Here is an 18,595-nt window from a genome sequence, read left to right on the forward strand (position 1 = left end):
AAAGTTTTGAATGAAATTATAAAGATCTGAGATCCAACCCACTATTCTCCATTCTAGAAGGTTCTATAATACCAAAAGAGCACTTTCATTATTTCACTTGGTGTCCCTTTTATAAATGAAGAAATCAAGGCCCAGAGAAAGGAAGCCAGCTTACCCAGGCCTGGAATGGAAACTAAGTCTTTAGCCCTCTGCCCCAGTGCTCCCATATACAGGCCCCCTCATCCAGGCTCATCTGCTGACATGGGCTCGAGATTGTGGGACTTGCAGAAGCACCTCCTTTCAGTCAGAGACTTATGAAAGCAACCAGAGGTCTGACCGTAAGCCTGTGAAATGCTCACGTGTCTCCTACAGGTGCCACAGCAAACCCCATCTGCCTCAGTGGCCTCCTCTAATTAAACCTAATTTTCTTAACTTTCCAAAATAAAAAACTTTTCATTTTGTTTTCTTCTATTTAAATTGAAATACTATTGTTTATAATTATACCACAACTCATCTACTTTGTAGAACAAACTGGCTTGTATGGGCTAACCTGGAAACCTAACTTCTTCATATAACATGGAATTGGAACTCAAAACATTGTTTTTATAAACAACCAACTAACAGAAGGACTTTGGGAAGAATTTGAAAATTAGAAACTGCCTGAAATCCCTTCCAGGGATGCTCCACTTAACCTCGCATCATGCTGACAACCTCCATCCCGTCTCCCAGTCCAACCCAGTACATCAGGTCTGGAAACAGTGCCCAGGTCTTGGTACCAGATTGTCAGTCCCGAGTTCGTGTCCCTGGAGAAGTCAATGATTAAAGATGCCAGATCAGAGATTAAGACTCAAGCAAGCACAAAGTTTGTTGAAAGGACAGCAAAGCACCCTGAGGGGTAGGACTTAGTGAAAGAGCTAAGTCACAGAATAGCTGGGGTCTAGGGGATAAAATAGGGATTTCTCAGACTTAGGCTCCCCCTACTCTACTTTGAAGCTACATTTGTAATTGGATGTCATCTGATTAACTTCTCCCCAAACCCAATCATTTGGTTGTTCCCCCCCCACCTCCCAATCCCTGCTACCCTCTCAACCCCACCAACCTCCCCACCCCCATCCTTAATCAAACTGGACCTTCCAGGAGCATCTTGTTAGTCCATCCGGTCCTTGAGGTCTGCCATATACTTTTTATGACTGCCTCTTGTTATCTTGGTAAGACCCACCATTTACATTTATAACTCTCCTTTGCTATCTTGGGGGAAGTTTGCTGTGTTCCTTTCCTGTTTCTCATCTCTTTAGATGTTTGTTTTTAAAGCTGCTTCTCTGTCTTCCTTATCTAGGAGAAAGACCACAGTGTTTTATTATCTGGGTGAGAGGCCTGCTCCTCACATCTCCTTAGATGTTTGTTTTTAAAGATGCCTTCCTGTCTGTCTTATCTAAAACAAAGTTAATTTGCCATTCATTCCCTTTACATTCCCAAAGTCCCTTCTGCAGTTTGCCCCCCTCACAGTCTCACTAAGGCAATCTCTTCAAGGTAATATCTATGCACCTATTTGTGCATTAGGCAGCAAAAACACTGCCTGGGCAACCACCAAGTGCAGGCTAGAAGCTCAGCTGTACTCCGCTAGCTGACTGTCTGGACAATGTTACCCAAGCAGGAAGAAAAGTGGGGGAGACCAGCCCTCAGACCTCCCCTTTATGGAAAAAAAGTACTGAACTGAGAAGTTCCTGGTAGGACAACACTGCCATCTCCTGGCCAGGATGAGTATAGCAAGCCTCTTGCTCCCTGCTGCAGGTCCCAACCACATTGATCAGCTCTATTGACATGAGCTCCCTGATCCTCTCCACTGCCCTGGTGAAGGCTTAAGGTAATGACTTAAGGTTTTTTTTAGTGGAGAACCTTTCCCGCAACTGACTAAATTCTCCAGGAGCTTTTCACTATTTATGTTTGGTTTTCCTTCTGCAGTGCTGTAGCTTCATTTTCTTCCTTTCCACACTCTTTATTTTCACACCCCACACCTGTTTCTTTTCCTTCCCTGATCTCAATTGCTTGAGTGTATCTTTCTCCCAAGCTCCATCAGCATTTTCAGACTTTACTAATCCTAGGATCCCTGAGAAATCTCACTTATAAAACAGAGCTCTTGACCTCATTGGATAAACATAACTCTGGGACCATTTTCAAAGACAGCTCCTGTCAAGAACAACCAGCTCCAAGCTCTATGGCCAGGTCTCCTGCCTTTAACACACATCTTCCTCAAATCCTGGTGTGTCTTCGTAAAAATCTCTTTTATCTGTGCCCTCCTCTCCTTTCCTACCTTCTCTGCCACATGACAAGAAAGTCATTACCCCTTGCCTAAACTATTAAGATAGCCCTAAAAAGGGGATTTCATATAATTCCCGTCCCCCAGAGATGATCGTCAATGGGTATGGGGAACAGTTAGGTAGGAGAAATAATTTCTAATGTTCTGTGGCACGGTAAGATAGCCATGATTGACAAGGAATAATTGTATATTTCAAAGTAGTCAGTAGAGAGGATTTTGAATGTTCTGAACACAAGGAAATGATAAATGTCTGAGGAGATCGACATGCCAATTACCCTGATCTGATCATTACATGTTGTATACACACATTAAAATGTCACACTGCACCCCATAAATATGTGCAATTACTACATGTCAATTAAAAATAAAAATACAATTTATAGGAACTACTCCCCATTCTTGATCCACCACCAAACTGATATTTCCAAGATATAAGCCTGTCTGTGTTACACTAAGGTTTAAAAACTTCTGTGAGTTCTCCACTGTTCGAGTGCTTTCATGTGGGCTGTGGCTCTTGTCCCTGTTGCATATTAGAATCCCCTGGGGAGTTTTGAAAAGCTCTCATGCATAGACTCACCTAAGATCCACGGAAGCAGAGTCTGGGGAGGAGGGGGGCAGTGAGCAAAAGGACACACATCAAAGTTCATGGTAACTCTGACAGCAGTGTGAGCTGAGAGCCACCATACTGTCATGACAAAAAAGAATCCCTGCCCATCCTTGCAGCCTGGCTCCCCAGGCTTCTCCCCACCTCCACCAAGAAGCCACTTTCCTTCCCTCAAGCTCATCATACTCCACACCCTCCTTTGCCACAGAGTTCCTTTCCCCCAGGGACCCTGGCTCCTTTAGGCATCTGGTTTCTCCCTTAGCAGACTCAGACCCCTTCCTCCAACCCTCCTTCTAGACATAATTGCTGTCACCATTTCCCCAGGAAGCTTTCTCGGGCATCCCCACTGCTCACCATACCCCTGGTGACTCACAGTTCCCCAAGTGCTACCACAGCCCTGGTTAGTCCCCACACTGTCTCCCCACAACCCCACACCACTGAAGGGCAGCGATCTGTTTTGTTCATCATTGCCTTGCTCATGTTTTGCATGGAGCAGACAATGCTCTGGAAACTACCAACTGCTTGTGGGACTTCTGCCTCTTTTTCTGGTGCCTGGCTTATAGTTGACTGCAGCTATCTGAGCTTCTGTTTGCTTTGGTTTGTCCTAACGGGTAGGAATCACTTCCTGTAAGCTTCATAACCTTCATGGCTCACAACGGGCTCTAAGAAAGGTGTTTGACCCTTTCTGAAAAAAAATCCATCCAGAAACCCATTCCACAGAACCAAAGTCAGCTACCAGAGTGGGTGCTGCTGGTCATATTAAAATGAGGTCAGAATGTAGGTTCAGGGCTGGAATGGTTTCTAGTCTGGTAAACATGCTTCAAAAATAAGCTTCCCAAACTTCCTTTCCTGCTCACAGTAGAACTTTTGAAGATCTGGGGATTTCTCTGCCCCATCCCCTCCCTCTGGGGCACCATAGATCCTACAAGCAAAAGAATGCAAGAAACAATTCCAGTTGCCCCTGCCCCCAAGGCCCCTTAATGGCCAGTGGTGGAGAAACGCTGGGGTCAGTGAACTGGGATGTGCACTTTACAATCTGCTGCCATCACAGATTCCTACAGAGCAGTCACTGATCCTCCCCTTCCCCTCATCACAGCTACTTAAGGAGAGGACACCAATATGGCAGCAGCCCCCAGCCACACCCACTAAATCAGAACATCAGCCTGGAGACCAGCAGTCTGTGTTTTATCAAGAACATTTAAGAAGCATATTAAAAACCAAGAGCACAGCCACCATCCGCCATTCCTGACTCTGAGCCAATACCTGGGGCTGGATTCCCTTTGCCAAGGACACAGCTCCTTGCTAAAAAGCCCAGGGATTCTGAATTGCAGAGGTGAGGACGCTTCTGCACAGAGCAGAGCAGAAGGAACTTGAACAAGAGAACTTGGAACTAGGAAGCTGCACAGAGAGACCTTTAAGACAGACAAGGAAATTTGCTCAGGCCCCACAAAGCTGGATCTGTACTAAAAGAACCTGGAAGGTCTCTGAAAATATCTACCCCTGAGAACAGCCTTCATAGTCCCCCACCCCATCAATTACTGCCTCCATCTCTTGTCCTATGTTATCTCCCACACACCACATTATTGAGCACTTCTTGAAATTATATATTAGTTTGTTGTTCATTGTCACTCTCTGCCACTAAGCATAATTTATTTATTTATTGTCAGTCTCCACCTGTAGAATATAAGCAGTAGATGTGTGGAATAAACTATAAGTGAGTATTTGGTTTACTTGGATAGATCCAGTGCTTAGAATAGAACCTGGCACACAATAGGATTTAATCAATATTTGTTGAATGAATGAGCAAATGAATAAATGACAGCACACTAGCTCCATCAGCACAAGAACTGTGTCTGGCGTATCACCTCTGTTTCCCCCAGTGCCTGGCATACTGCTTGATACAAAACAGACGGACACTTTAAATAGATTCCTGAATCAATAAACAACATGCAGGCACATTTTTTTAATGATTAGCCCCAAAACCAAACCTGTACTCTATTCAGGCCACTCATTAACAGATCAGATTGAGCCATGGCACATGTTCACTGTGTCTCGGGAGGACGAGAGTAGAGGGAAAGGCAGTGGGGAGTACTGAAAACTTGTAAAGATGACAAAAGCTGTCTCAGGAATACAGCTTAGCATACACCTGAAAGTTAAAACCTGGAGAAATCTAGGCAATAACCTAACCTATGCCTCAGACTTGAAGGGGGAACCACAGCTTCTAGGACATTTGCCTTCCTTCCCACTCAACATACCTTTGCTGCATTCTAGATATCACTATTTACCATCACACAGGTAAGAGACCACACCAACCAAATGGCCTTATAATACACAAATTGTACCTTCCTTTGCACTTAGGTTACATTTAGAATTCAAGTGCACTTATATAAGAAAAATAACACAAGGCAATTTTTTTTAATCAAGTGGTTTATTTTTTTCTTGAGTAGGAATTTAAGTTACTTCAATGATCACTGACTTGGCTACAGAAAACCTTCCAAAATGATAGCAAACAAGTAAAAAGGATCTGACTTGCCAAATGTCCAGTCTGACAGGAAGCCCCACAGTGTGTGGCCTCAGAAAATCCAAAGGTCCAGGAATGTGGGGAACAGAGGAATGAGGGAGGCTGAGGGCTGATGGGCATGGAAAGGGAGTCACAGAAGAGTCTAGGTGGTACCAGTTATTAAGAGTCAAATTATTTAAAGTTGAAATAAGTGATAATTTATTTACAACATATGCAGATCTATGAAAGTGATTATGCAAATAAATGGCTGAAAAGGGGGCAGTTAAAAATAGCAATAAAATGGGAGCTTTAATTTCCAGCATGCTGGAAACTAGTCAGAATTTAGCTACATGTAAATGCATCTTGGCCCCTTTAATTCTCTTGATTCTTCCTGATAACACCAGCAAATTAAAAGGGGTTAGATTTATACTTTTTCCCTCAACAGGCATCAGGTTAAATCAGCCCTGACTCCCGGGGAATTGGAACCTCTCTTTGGTTTTCCTTTCTAGAAAGACTTACATTAACAAAGTTTTAAATATATCTAACCAAGTTCTAGAGATTTCCAATTGGTGAAGTGCTAGGTGATAGTTTTTTGCCCTAATCTAATATTTGTTATCAAAGACTGGCTGGAAACCTTGCAGTTCCAATGCTATCTTTCCCATCCATATGTACTGTGTACCTATGGTATTGTTAATTTCCAGGCCCCTTCATGGAGATGGACAAAAATGCAGAGGACACAAAAGGAACTTCTAAGATTTGAAGCATGGTGACATCATCTGTTCTGTGGGTTATCCAGCGATCTCAGAAACTAGAGGCTATAAGCATCCCTCAACTGTCAGTTCCCCGGGCACCGCCACCCACCCCACCCAAAGCTTACACAACCCCAACCCACTGGTTTTGTCTCCTGCAAAGATTGCTCAAATGGGCCTTCAGAATGTTCTTGTCTTTCCTCCTAATGACCGCTTCTTCCTGCCAGAGAACTGCTCTCTGCTGTACCCATGTGGGCGGATTTTCAGCTCCACGTAAGGAATGGAGAATTCATGTCCTTTCCATGGCTTCCAATTTACCCCCTAAGCAAAATAAATAAATAAAAATGAGTTAGGATACAAGGGAATCCCTCTTTGCCAGTAAAATCCCCCACCCCCTTTATTTTTCCCTCTCTCTCTGAAGAAGAGGCACAGGTAGTAATCTATTATGATCTAGAACATAAGAGCCAGATCTAAAAGCATGTACTCTCTTCTGGGAACCTGGAGTTAGACAGACTGAGGAGACATAAGCTGGAGACTCCCATGGTGGGAAGATGGGGCTATGAGACCAGGATGTGGGTGAGGCCAGAGGGCCACAAAGGTAACATGGAGGTCAACCCAGCCAGCAATCATCAAATCAGCTTTGTCTTACTCTTTTCCTTTCCAAAAAATTAAAGGCAAAAATAAACATATTAATTGGCCAATTGTGTAAAATCATTTTCAATTTAGACTGTTTAGATATTAGCTCTGGGGTAACAAATAGCCCGCTGAAAACTAAATTTCATTTTATGTCTTTTGACTGGTGAGTGCAATAATATTTAATTCACTTAATAACCTTGCAACCTGGCCAATAAAGAGCCCAAGTGACCAATTTTATGTATTTTAATTTGTGAGGTAAATAATAAACAAGAAGCTAAATGCCTTGCAGACTGTGAAAAGCACATTAACCAGATGAATGTCTTTTATTAGCAAATATAGGGATGGTTTAGGGCATGCTGGCTGTTCATTTCAAATATTTGATCTCTGATCACAGGATTCTCTGAATCGGCCCACATGCTGCCACCGTGAGTCATGGGCCCACCCTCCTTGGCTCCCCTGGGGAGCAAATTTCTTCTTCCCTTTGAAAAATCACATAAGGATCAGGAGTCCCCACAGCCAGGTTAGGACCAAAGTAATAAAAATGAACCTATACTAACATTTATAACAGTATTGTTATGAGGTGAGTTCTGGGGAGAGGTAGCTTCCTAAAGGTCAAGATCAGGACCTAGGAAGGGAAACTGAAGACCCAGGATGGGTTTGTGGAGGAGAGAGGATTAATGCCAAGTAGGAGCAAAGATGCAAGTTTCAAGAGGCTGTGAGGGAGCAGGTAGGAGATGCCTGGTAGCTGGCAGAGTCAAGATGATATGCAGGGACCATGGAGGTTAGAGAAATCACAGGTAGGAAAGCTTTCGAGCAAGGGACAAGAGAGGAACCTGAATGAACTCTCAGCCCTGCACACACTCTAATGGAGAGACAGGTCTAGCACAATGCACTGCACAGACTTGGTGCCTTTAGTTAAAGTGGATCCAAGAATGATTCTGACCTAAGGCAAAAGACTGCCTGGGGACCAAAGGACTTGAGAGGAATGGTTGTGGTTTAACAAGAACAACTAAAAAGATTATGGACTGAAGGCTGTGTCCCCAACATTCATAGGTTGAAGCCTTAACCCCGCAATGTGATGATGTTAGGAGGCAGGCCTTTGGGAAGTCATTAGTTAAGATAAGATCATGAGGGTAGAGCTTCCACAATGAAATTAACACTCTCTCTCTCTCCCTCTCTCTTCCTCCTCCTTTCTTCTCCCTCCTCCTCTCTCTCTGCCATGTGAGGACACAGCTAGAAGATGGCTGTCTACAAGCCAGGAAGCAGGGCCCCACTGGAACCAAATCTGCTGGCATCCTGATCTTGGATTTCCCAGCCTCTAGAACTGTGAGGAACACATATCTGTATTCCAACACCCTATCTGTGGTGTTTTGTTATAGCAGCTCAAGATGACTAATAAAATGAGATGGTGTGAGATCCACATAATCTTTATACAGTAGTATGCAGCCAAGCTTCCCACCCACCTGCCACTAAGTAAGGGTGCAGAATTAGAATGCAGAGCAGTTAGGGGCCACAGTCAATGGACACAGGGCCATGACCTCAAGGCCATGGAGCCTGGAGGAGACACTTTCCTGTCCTCACTGGAAACATCAGAAAAAGAGGAATCACCAAACTAACCTGGAGGGTATCCCTCTGGGAGCTGAATGTGAGCAGAGCCTAGGACAGAAACGATATTCAACTGTCACCTACCTCACTATGCTTAGTTTCCCCATATTTGCCATTGGGGTTGGCCAAGTGGCAGTTCTTATACCACCAGCCACCATGATGTGTCAGAGCACAGTTGCTGAGAGCGATATCGTTGTCTCGGTCAAAAGTTGTGAACTTCCGTCCATTGTGGTAAGTTAGAGCGTCCCCTACAAGAGAGAAGGGAGAAGAGAACCATGAGGGAATGATGAAAGTCTGCCTGGAAAGAGAGCCCAGCAGGAAACATCTAGGCACGAAAATGCCAAGGATCCAGTCAGCTATATGTCACAGGTGGTCACGGTTCTCTCAAAATGGCCAAAATGAGAGCATGACACAAATGAACAGGTTCTCATGCCTGACCTGTCACCCAAACTTGAGGTCCATATCTCCAGTCATAACAAATCTCCTACCACCCCTTACCAAAGATAATCACTCTCCGTCTTCCCGTCTCTACCACAGCAACCCTTTTCCTTGCCACCCAGATCTGAAACCCCTGTTCCATGCTTGATAAGCCCTTCATACCCTTGATCCAGCCCTTCCTTCCCAGTCACTCACACATCTCACCTTTCTGCCTCTATGGCCACGACCCCTGGCTTCTCATCTCTGTTGGCCCATGTTAACCCAAAAACTTTCTCTTAGGCTCCTCACCTCCTAGTCCGCTGGAGCTCATATGCCCATGTTTATCCTCTCAGGACTAAATCCAACTTTCTATCACAGGTTGGAGAATTACTCCTGCTTGCTTTGCTGTCCCCTATGCATAATCTCTGATTCCACTGTCCCCTCTCTGTGTGGAGTGAACAGGTCAGCCTTCCATGGTCAAATCCTAACCATTCCTCGCAGCCGAGCTCAACTTCACCCCAAGGGAAGATTCTCCTCATTGATCCTTGACACACATCCTCCCTCTCCCTCTCTCACGCATACTCACGTGCGCACATATACACATGTACCTGAGCTTCTAGAGCCCTTCTGGGGACATGTGTACAATTTAGTGCTTAATTACATCCTGTCTGAGATCTGCTTTAATTATTTTACTTGGATTGCACCTATTTCCCTATCACATTTGTCATCCTTTTATACATTTACTTTTTTCAGCTCATAAAAGGCAATAAAGTCCCATATCAATCACAAGCTTAATCAAGTTCTGTTCTTGCAATAACAATACTTAACAGTGACAGCTAATCTCTGAGATTATGGCTCATCTCCACACATATGTTCTCACTTGACTCTCACAGGCCCTTGAGGTAAGCAGGGCAGCTCTTGGTCCCAGGAGGAAATAAACTCATAGGGGTTAGACCCTAGGCACTTGTTAAAGTCCCACAGTTCACAAATGGCAGAGCTGGGACTCAACTCTTGGTTCTCATTTTCCAAGACCTGAGTTCTTTCTTTTTGCCTTTTTTTGGGGATGAGGTGGGGGAGGTGGTATCAAGGTTTGAACTAAGGGCCTTGCACTTGCTAGTCAGGCACTCTCCCACTTTGTCTCATGCCTCCAGCCCTTTTTGCTTTCATTATTTTTAAAACAGGGTCTCATGCTTATGCCTGGTATGGCCTAGAGATCTTCCTATTTATGTTTGCTTCACAACTGGGATGACAGGTGAGCCCCCCCCACCAGCTTTTATTGTTTGAGATGAGAAATTTTTGCCAAGGATTGGCCTGGAACCTGATGCTCCTGATCTCTGCCTCCAAGTAGCTAGGTTTACAAGCTTGAGCCACCATTCCCAATGAGACCAGGGTTCTTGCTGAGACACCAATTTACCTGTGGCTTCTTTATTCTAACAGAGGGCTTCATTTATGCTAGCAAGAGCAAGCTGTCTCTGATAGCCTACAACAGTGGTTCTCACAGTGGGGTCTCTGAACATGTAGCATCAGCATCATTTGGGAGCTTGTTAGAAATTCAAATTCTCAACATAATACTGAGTGAGATAAGATAAGAAAGACAAATATCACATGTTTTTGCTCATATAGAATCTAGACCTAAAAACAACAACAACACCATAATAATATAACGTGAATGAATGCAAAGGAGGACTATTGGGGGGGAGAAGTATAAAGAGAGGGAATGGGAAAAGAGAGAGTGAAGGGGGCAAATATGATCAAAGTACATTTTTTATGTGTGTGTGTATGAAAGTAGTATAATGAAACCCTCTAAGAACTGTTTAAAAATGGAGCTGGGCTCTGGTGGCTTGCACCTGTAATCCTAGCTACTCAGGAAGCAGAGATCAGGAGGATCACTGTTCAAAGCCAGCTCCAGGCAAATAGTTTGTGAGACCCTATCACAAAAAAAAAAAAAAAATGGGCTGGCAGAGTGGCTCAAGGTGAAGACCCCAAGTTCAAATCCCAGTACTGCAAAAAACAAAAAAATGGGGGGAGGTGGGAGAGACAATATGAAAGAGTAGTAGAGGGGGTGAATTTGATCAAAGTACATTATATGCTGTATGGAAATATCACAATTAAATTCCTTTGTATAATTAATATATGCTAATTAAAATGGGGGGAGCCAAAGTAAACTGATAAACAAAACCAAATAGAACCCTGACAAATAAAGAAATGCAAATTCTTAGACTCACCCCAAGCCTACAGAACCAGATGCATATATTGTGGGAGCATATGCTCTGTGCTTGGACGGGCCCTACAAATGATTCTGACGTAGGCTTCAAGTTCATTCACTTATTCAGAGAACACACACTAGACACCTACTATGGACCAGCACCATGCTAGGCTCTGGGAATATAAAAATGAGGAGGTTCTTACTCTCAAAAATTTAGTTGGGGTGGATGAGCAGGTACAAAGAGTTGGTGGGGGAGGGTGTAGCTCAGAGGTACAGTGAGTGCTTTCCAAATGTGAGACCCTGGGTTCAATCCCTAACACTCCCCCAAAAAGAAGAGTTACTAGCACCTTACACAAAGGGAAAGTCCCTCCAGTTCAATGAGTTTGATCCAGCAAAGACAGGAGAAGCACGAAAAGAGAGAGGCCACTTCATTCTGACACATCAAAATGGCCCTGCCTCCACCAGTCTTCTGGATCAAGAAAGACCCACTGCCTTTATTCATGCACATTTCCTCCTCCCTCCAGATTTCCTGCAGCTAGTTAACTACAGCTTGAAATAACACACAGTGGCTCCCATAGTAACATTATTTTAATGGACACAGATTTCCGAACTTGAACAAGAAGTTCCCACAGCTATTTTCTAAGAACCTGGGCAGAAACTTTCTCAAATGTATGTTTATAGTTATCTAACCTTGGACACTGGGATAAAGAAACACGAAGCAGGTTTCAGCCTGTGTGGAATGTTTGTTTTTCTGCAGATGGATTTTCTATTGTCTAGAAACCAAACTCTGAACTCACCTTCAGAATGTCCATAATGAGAATACTCATAACTTGAAAAATAACTTTGCTCTGGTCATCACACCCCAGGTGTGTGGTACACACCTGTAATTCCAGCACTCAGGAGGCTGAGGCAGGAGGATTGCAAGCTACAGGCCAGCATGGGCTACATAGTGAGACCCTATCTCCAATAAACAAAAAGCAACAGCAACAACAACAAAAAAGACAAAGTAGCCACACCAACAGAACTTAGGTCTTCCTCCCTTCTGTCAGAGTTTTAGGAGAAAATATTGATGAATGATAAGGTCCCACTTCTAGCTTTCTACAGCTTTGGTGGAAAGCTAGTCCTTCTGAGGTAAGGGGTTTCTGGTGGATGGCAGGCTCACAAAAGTTATGAACCCATACTCAAGGTGGGACCACTAAGCTAGACACTGTATATCTTATTAAAATGTCACTCTGAGACCCTCTGTTTCCTCCTCCAGTGCTTCATTGGGACAGGAAAATGATCCAGGCAGTTACTATCTCAGACCAGGAAAAGTCATGAAAGTCATATCCCCTGTAAGTTACATTCAGACAGAGGACCATGCATCTGGACCTTGAATGTCTTTTACCCTGGGATTAAGGACAGGTGAGTAAGAGAGGGATCTGTGCCAATCCTGGCTTTCCCTTTTGTCCATGTATACATTTTGTTTTGTTTGTTTGTTTGTTTTTATTTTTTCTCTTTCTCAAAAGTTCTAGTCTTTAAAATCCACTTCAAAATAAGGAAGTGCTACCCTTCGGGGAAGAACAATTTTCCCTATGGGTATTTAATATTCCTGGTCCCAGCCCACCAAGTGCTGGTAGAGATCCCTGATCATGTTTCTAAGTCACATCCTGGGGAGTGGACCTATCCCCTTAAGCAAGCATCTGACCATGACTGAGCCCCAAGTAGGAGGGACTTGAGATCAGCTATATTAACTGGATGGCCCATAGAAATCACTCTGAACCATTCTTAACATCTCTTTATGTTTCCATTATCATCTCTCAATATGTAAATAGCATCTCAAAGGTAGAGCTTATAAAACAGGTTCCCTATCCTACTGCAAGACTCAGTCAGAAACTAAATTTACCACTCCATTGCCTCATTGGTGTTTCCTGCACCAAGGAATAGTGTGGGTTCTTAGACATTACTTCAAGGGAAGAAAAAAATGTTAAATACCCATAGCAAGACTCTATCTCAAAAAACAACAACATAGTTTCTGGCCCACCTGGACAGTCTAAGGAGGGGACAAGCATTAAAGTACTCATTTCTACCAGGGCTGCACAATTTTCAGTCCTAATCAGAGCTCTAATGAAGCTAGAAGCTGAGAGAGCTGACACGTGCAGGGAGCTACCTGAATGTTCACCTTCCATTTTAACGCTTGTCCTCTATGGTGCCACATCATTTAGGATATGCGTAGCTAGAAGCTTCCTAAATTGAAAGCTCTCCTCATGGGCCAATCAGCATATATAAAGAAAGCTAAAACTCCACTGACCTCACCACTATAATTCAGGGTTTAAAAGTGAGAATGATAGTACACATGGGAAGACTATATGGCTGCCTAAATGCTGTGTGATTTGAGTCTCCCAAGGCTTCTTATTAAAAAACATCCTCCACAGACTGACCCTGTTGGCTTGAACAACCTTAAAACAGGGAATTATTCCTTACTCCCAGTTAAAATGCAAATAAAGTACCTGGGAGGAATCACATTAATTCACAAATAAATTGACTCTTTTTCACTCACTTTCCCATTAGTACCAGTTCATTTACTGGATTATGTGAATAGGCTCAGAAAAGGCAATTGTTAATGGAGAGGAAAGGAAAGGGGGAGGAATAGCCTAGAAGACCTGCTCTTGGAAAATCTCAACCAGGAGGCCAAGGAGGGCACTGATTCTTGGGTAGAGAGACAGGGCACAGGAGCCAAAGGAAAACACCAATTTCATGTGTTTTTCCATTAAAAGCCTACAAATAGAGACTGGGACTCTCTAGCCTGAGAAAGAAAGGCTGAAGCTACCTGATGACTATAATCAAAAGGGTAATGGAGAAGAAGAGGGTAATGGAGAAAAAGATAGGCTCCACGTGGACTGAGATAAAAGCAGGAGAAGACTCAAAGAGCATAAGGAACACAGGACTGTGAATTCCTATTACACCAATGGGGTGGGAGATCCTGGAAGAAGCCATGCAGAATGCAATCTGGAGAGGGGGTGGGGCGCCATGGGCTTGGTCCTCCAAGATAGCATCTTTAAGTTATTTCAGTATTAAATTATTATGATCACTGGGTGTGGTGGTACACACCTGTAATCCCAGTAGTCAGGAGGAAGAGGTGGATTACAACCTCAAAGCTAGCCTGGGTGACACAGCAAAACCCCATCTCAAAAAAAAGACTATCCTTAAATCATTCTGTAAATATCCTGATAATCACATCAATGTCCATATGTTTCCTGACTGTATCTGAGCTGCCTTTTTTGCACGCCTGACTTCCACATTTTATTCACTTTTGAGTGAATGTAGTGCAAGCTGTCTCTGGCCCATGGAGACTCAGGACTCTGAGGAAAGAAGTGAAGGATCCAAACCCAATCTTGCAACTGCAATGCCTTTTTTCTGCAAGGATTTTTTTCACCAGAAATAATAATTTGCTTACATTTTCTCACCCAACCCCTGCCTCAGACAAGTCTGTGTCTGTAGTACAAACTCCTTGCACTCTGGCAGGTGCCCACCCCTTCCACATCACCATGTCACTTCTGTGGAACCCACTGGGTCTCAGATACCACATCTGTAAAATGTTAGACATACAAGAGATAACACAGGAAAGTCTTGCTAAAAATTTCACTTTTTAAACTGACTTGTTCTGTGCTAAGCACTGGAAAGCAAGAGCAAAATTCATGTGATTACTTAAAAAAATAAAATCACAACTCTCAAAGAAATTTTGCATTATCATTCGACCATTTCAGATCATGGCCCCAGATACTCACAGGTTCTATTTATAATACTCTGCCATCGGAGGTACTTAAGGGGACAATTTTGAGAAGTCCTGTAAGGCATCAAAAAGTCCATTCCAATCTCCTTGCTTTCCCCTAGACCCCCCCAGGCCTGGAGAGCCCTTCCTTTTCTCCCACCTGTGTTCAACCTTCTTTCTTTTTTTTTTTAATTTTTATTTTATTCATATATGCATACAATGTTTGGGTCATTTCTCCCCCCTTCACCCACCCTCAGCCTTCCTTCTGATCCAACTTCAGCCCACATCCTGCAGGAAGTTTTCTCCTTCACTGTGGTCTTTAGTGCACCCACCTTCTCCACTCCTTAGCTCTTTATTTTCCTTACCAATTGGTTGACTTTCTGCAAAAGTAACCTTATATTTTTATTCCTCTCTTTTCATGTGAGTCTGAGGAGAGAGACCATGTCTTATACAGTAGCTGATTTGGCTGCTAACACGTTCCTACATTGCTATACCAAAGTCAGAAACATGCAAATGTCAAGGAACAGACTTACTTTGTTTAAAAAACACAAATTTTAAAAATATTAGTATTAAAGCAATAACCATCTCCTCTTAAATACAATATTTCCTGGCATAATTCCTGTATTTCAGTCACGTTGCTTAATTTTGCTCTTTTCCTTCACAACTGAACACACCAGCAAATGGCCAAAATCCAATGAGCAGCTAATCGAGGCTAAAGATTCCCCGCTTTCAGCTGAACTGCTCATTTCTGTGTGGCCACAGTTGTATTAAGTTAATGAGACCTAACAGTCTCGTTGTTTGAATCAGCACTTTCATTTCTGTCTTTATTTATAGCAAAGTATCATAAAATTCTTAAATAAAATTACACACACACTGTTGTGCAGACAAAAATGTCTGCCACCTTACTGAAACCTGATGAAAGGTTGAAAGCACCACAGAATGGCCCAAAAAGGGTAATTTCATCAACTGATTTACAACAGCCTGAACAGGGGAGTATAAGAGGAGAGTTCTTACTAGGGGAGGGATACAAAAGGTCCAATTTTGTGATAGTCAGGGATTGCTTTGACTTTGTTCACCCTCCCCCCACCAACGAGAATAGAGCCTGAAGTGTCAAGGAGAACAATGCCTTTCCACAGAACAACCTTCTATTCTCCAGTTCTGCAGCACATGGCAAAGCAATCCTCTGAAAACAAAGAGCAAGATACCCTTGCAGTAAGAAAACACTCTTACCTGCTGTGCCTCTGTATTTCCCAACTGTCAACTTATATCGCTCCTTGCTGGAGGCCACCTGGAAGAAATCATATACGGCGTAGGCAGATTCATTGGCAGTCTGCAAGTCCGCCCTCACCTCATACTGGGTAGGAGTGCCAGTGGTGAGATTGTGTAGCTTATCAAGTCCTAAAAACATAGAACAAAATTCCAATAACCAATCAACTCATGCTTGAGAACACTCAGCATTTGCATCTGAGACTTTCAGGGCTACAAGTCACCTTAGCCTTTGTTTTGTCTGTTAATAAGGAGTCTTTCCAAGATCTTGTCTTTGGGGGAGGGTGTTCATTTGCTTATCCTGTTATTTATTTGGCACAATCATGCTAATGACCTCTATGGAATGAATCTGAGCATTGGCTCAAGCTCGCTAAAATAGAAGCAGCTCTAGTTGTCATCCACACATCCCACAAATAGAAAACAGGATCTCCGACCTCTGAAGAGATTTTGTATCAAGTGAACCACAAACATCACTTACTCTATTAGACTCTAAGTATCCAGATCAGTTCTTTTTAATTTTGTATTTCCCAATTGATGCCTTTGGCTATTTCCTATTTGTGAGCATCTGCTCCATAAGCAAGCAGAGGGAAAAGGGGAAAACCAATACCCACAGTACCTGGCATTACTAGCAGAATTTCAGGAACTGCTGGAATGTCATCCCAACAAGAGGCCAGGATCCTAGTCAATTATTTTTCTACTATTATGGTTTGTAAGAAATTCAGGCTCCAAGAAGATCCTGTAGAGCTTGGATATAGCACAAAAACCTAGCCTTCAAATTCCAGAATGGACAAGAGCCTTCCCATTGGCACAGTCCCATCACATAACGTCCCTGTCACTTGAATATGGTGAGCTCCTTAAGCTGCATGAAGAGTTTGTCGAGAGTGGGGAGGTATTGTTCCCCCAAAATCCCACTCTCCTGATTCACAGAGATCCTACCAAGCCAGAACTCCTTCATGGGGTCCCCAAAGCCTTCCACATAGCTCCACCAACGCTTGAAGAAATCCAGCTGCCCAGTGTTCCGTCTCTGGAAGACCTAAGGAGGGAAATGGATGCTTCACTCTGACGTGCTGAACAGAGGTAACTGAGTGGAAGGGGAACAATATTTGTACTTCCCAAGGTGGTACTGAGAAACAAGAGGAGACTATGAACCTATATTGATTTCCTCCAGTAGCATATCTTCCTTCATTTTTTAGAAAGGATTTTAATTTATATATCAGTAAATTCACTTTTTTGTCTACTATACTAATAAGTGTTCTTTGGGTGCAAAGAAATACGCTAGATACTAAAATGTATAGTACCCAGCAGATAAGGATTTTGCCTTCAGGAAATTTCAATTACAGAGCACAGAAAAACTTAGGGACCCAATAATGTAGTTCCTGGTAGGTGGGTATAGAGCAGAACATTCCAGACTTTTTGTTGGCTCTAACCGTAACCTTCAACAACTATTCAACTCAATTGGAGCACATTATATTTACATGTTGTCTTCCCTCCCCACTTAAATAGTTGGAAAGTGGGAACTATCTTCTAGTTTACTTGATTTCTAACATAACAAGTATTAGGTATTTATTGAGGAAAAAATCTAACAAGTTTTTTTGAGCATCTACTAGGTAGTAGGCACTATGCAAGATAATGTGCAAAACAAATCCAAAATGGCCCTTGCCTTCATGGAGCTGATAGTTCAGTAAATGAAATATACATGAATTAAGTAATCAAATAAAAAATGTAATTAAATAATAATAAGGGTTATGAAGGAAAGATGCAATAGGTTATGAGAGCATAAAACAGGAGAGCCTAATCAAAGAACCAGGAAAGCTCCTCTCAAAAAGTAGCTGGGAGATGCAGAATGAATATGAGTATTAGGAAGAGATCTGGAGGCTGGTGTTGGGGGATGAATAGAAAGGAAGGCTGGAACGATGAACCAGAATCAGTTCTGGTAGGGCGTTAGGAAGTATTGACAAAATGTTGGCCCATTGTAAGAAGAATGGGAATTATTGAAGGGCTCTAAGCAGGAAATGAGATATTCATATTTACATCTTGCTCAAATCCTTCTAAGATACAGTGTAGAGATTGAACAGGACAGAAACAAGAGTGAAAGAGATGACCAGTTAGGAGATCAGTGCAGTATACCAGTAACAGAGGACAGAAACTTGGTCTACAGGCTACCCTGGGGATAGACAGAAGTAGACAGAAGGTAAACTTGATAGACATGGTGATAGACTATGAAACTGAAAGAGGAAGAAGTCAAAAATGATTCTTCCGGTCTTGACCAGGGGTGTAGCTCAAGTGGTGGAGTGCTTGAGGTTCTAAGTTCAAATCCTAGTACCACAAAAAAGAAAAAGACACTTCCAGTTTTGATTTGCAGAACTGGATGGCTATTCACTAAGCTGTTTACTGAGAAGGGAAATTCTGAGACAAGGCAGGTTTTGTGAATGTGTTGTGAGCTCATTCAGGGACACAGTGTGAATTCTTCCTGAGGAATCCTGACGAATGAAGATGCCACATAAGCAGCTGAATGTAAGGGCTAGAGTTCTAAAGAGAGGTCTAGGCTAGACTTTTAAGGTGAGT

At 42.9% G+C, this 18,595-nt stretch overlaps 1 protein-coding gene across 1 annotated transcript in view; it reads right to left on the reverse strand.

Annotated features, from left to right (window-relative positions):
• Positions 1–5,315: 5,315 nt before the first annotated feature.
• Tnn (tenascin N) overlaps positions 5,316–18,595 on the reverse strand; it is a 73,136-nt gene continuing 59,856 nt past the window's right edge. Inside the window, exons 18-21 of the mRNA XM_020154137.2 lie at positions 16,967–17,063; positions 15,995–16,162; positions 8,475–8,638; positions 5,316–6,470 (exon numbers count right to left, since the gene is read on the reverse strand). Coding sequence (XP_020009726.1) covers positions 6,330–6,470; positions 8,475–8,638; positions 15,995–16,162; positions 16,967–17,063 — 570 coding nt within the window. The 3' untranslated portion in view covers positions 5,316–6,329. The remainder of the gene's footprint in view (positions 6,471–8,474; positions 8,639–15,994; positions 16,163–16,966; positions 17,064–18,595) is intronic.

This window comes from Castor canadensis, chromosome 11, assembly GCF_047511655.1.
Source record: "Castor canadensis chromosome 11, mCasCan1.hap1v2, whole genome shotgun sequence".
Classification (NCBI taxonomy): Eukaryota; Metazoa; Chordata; class Mammalia; order Rodentia; family Castoridae; genus Castor; species Castor canadensis.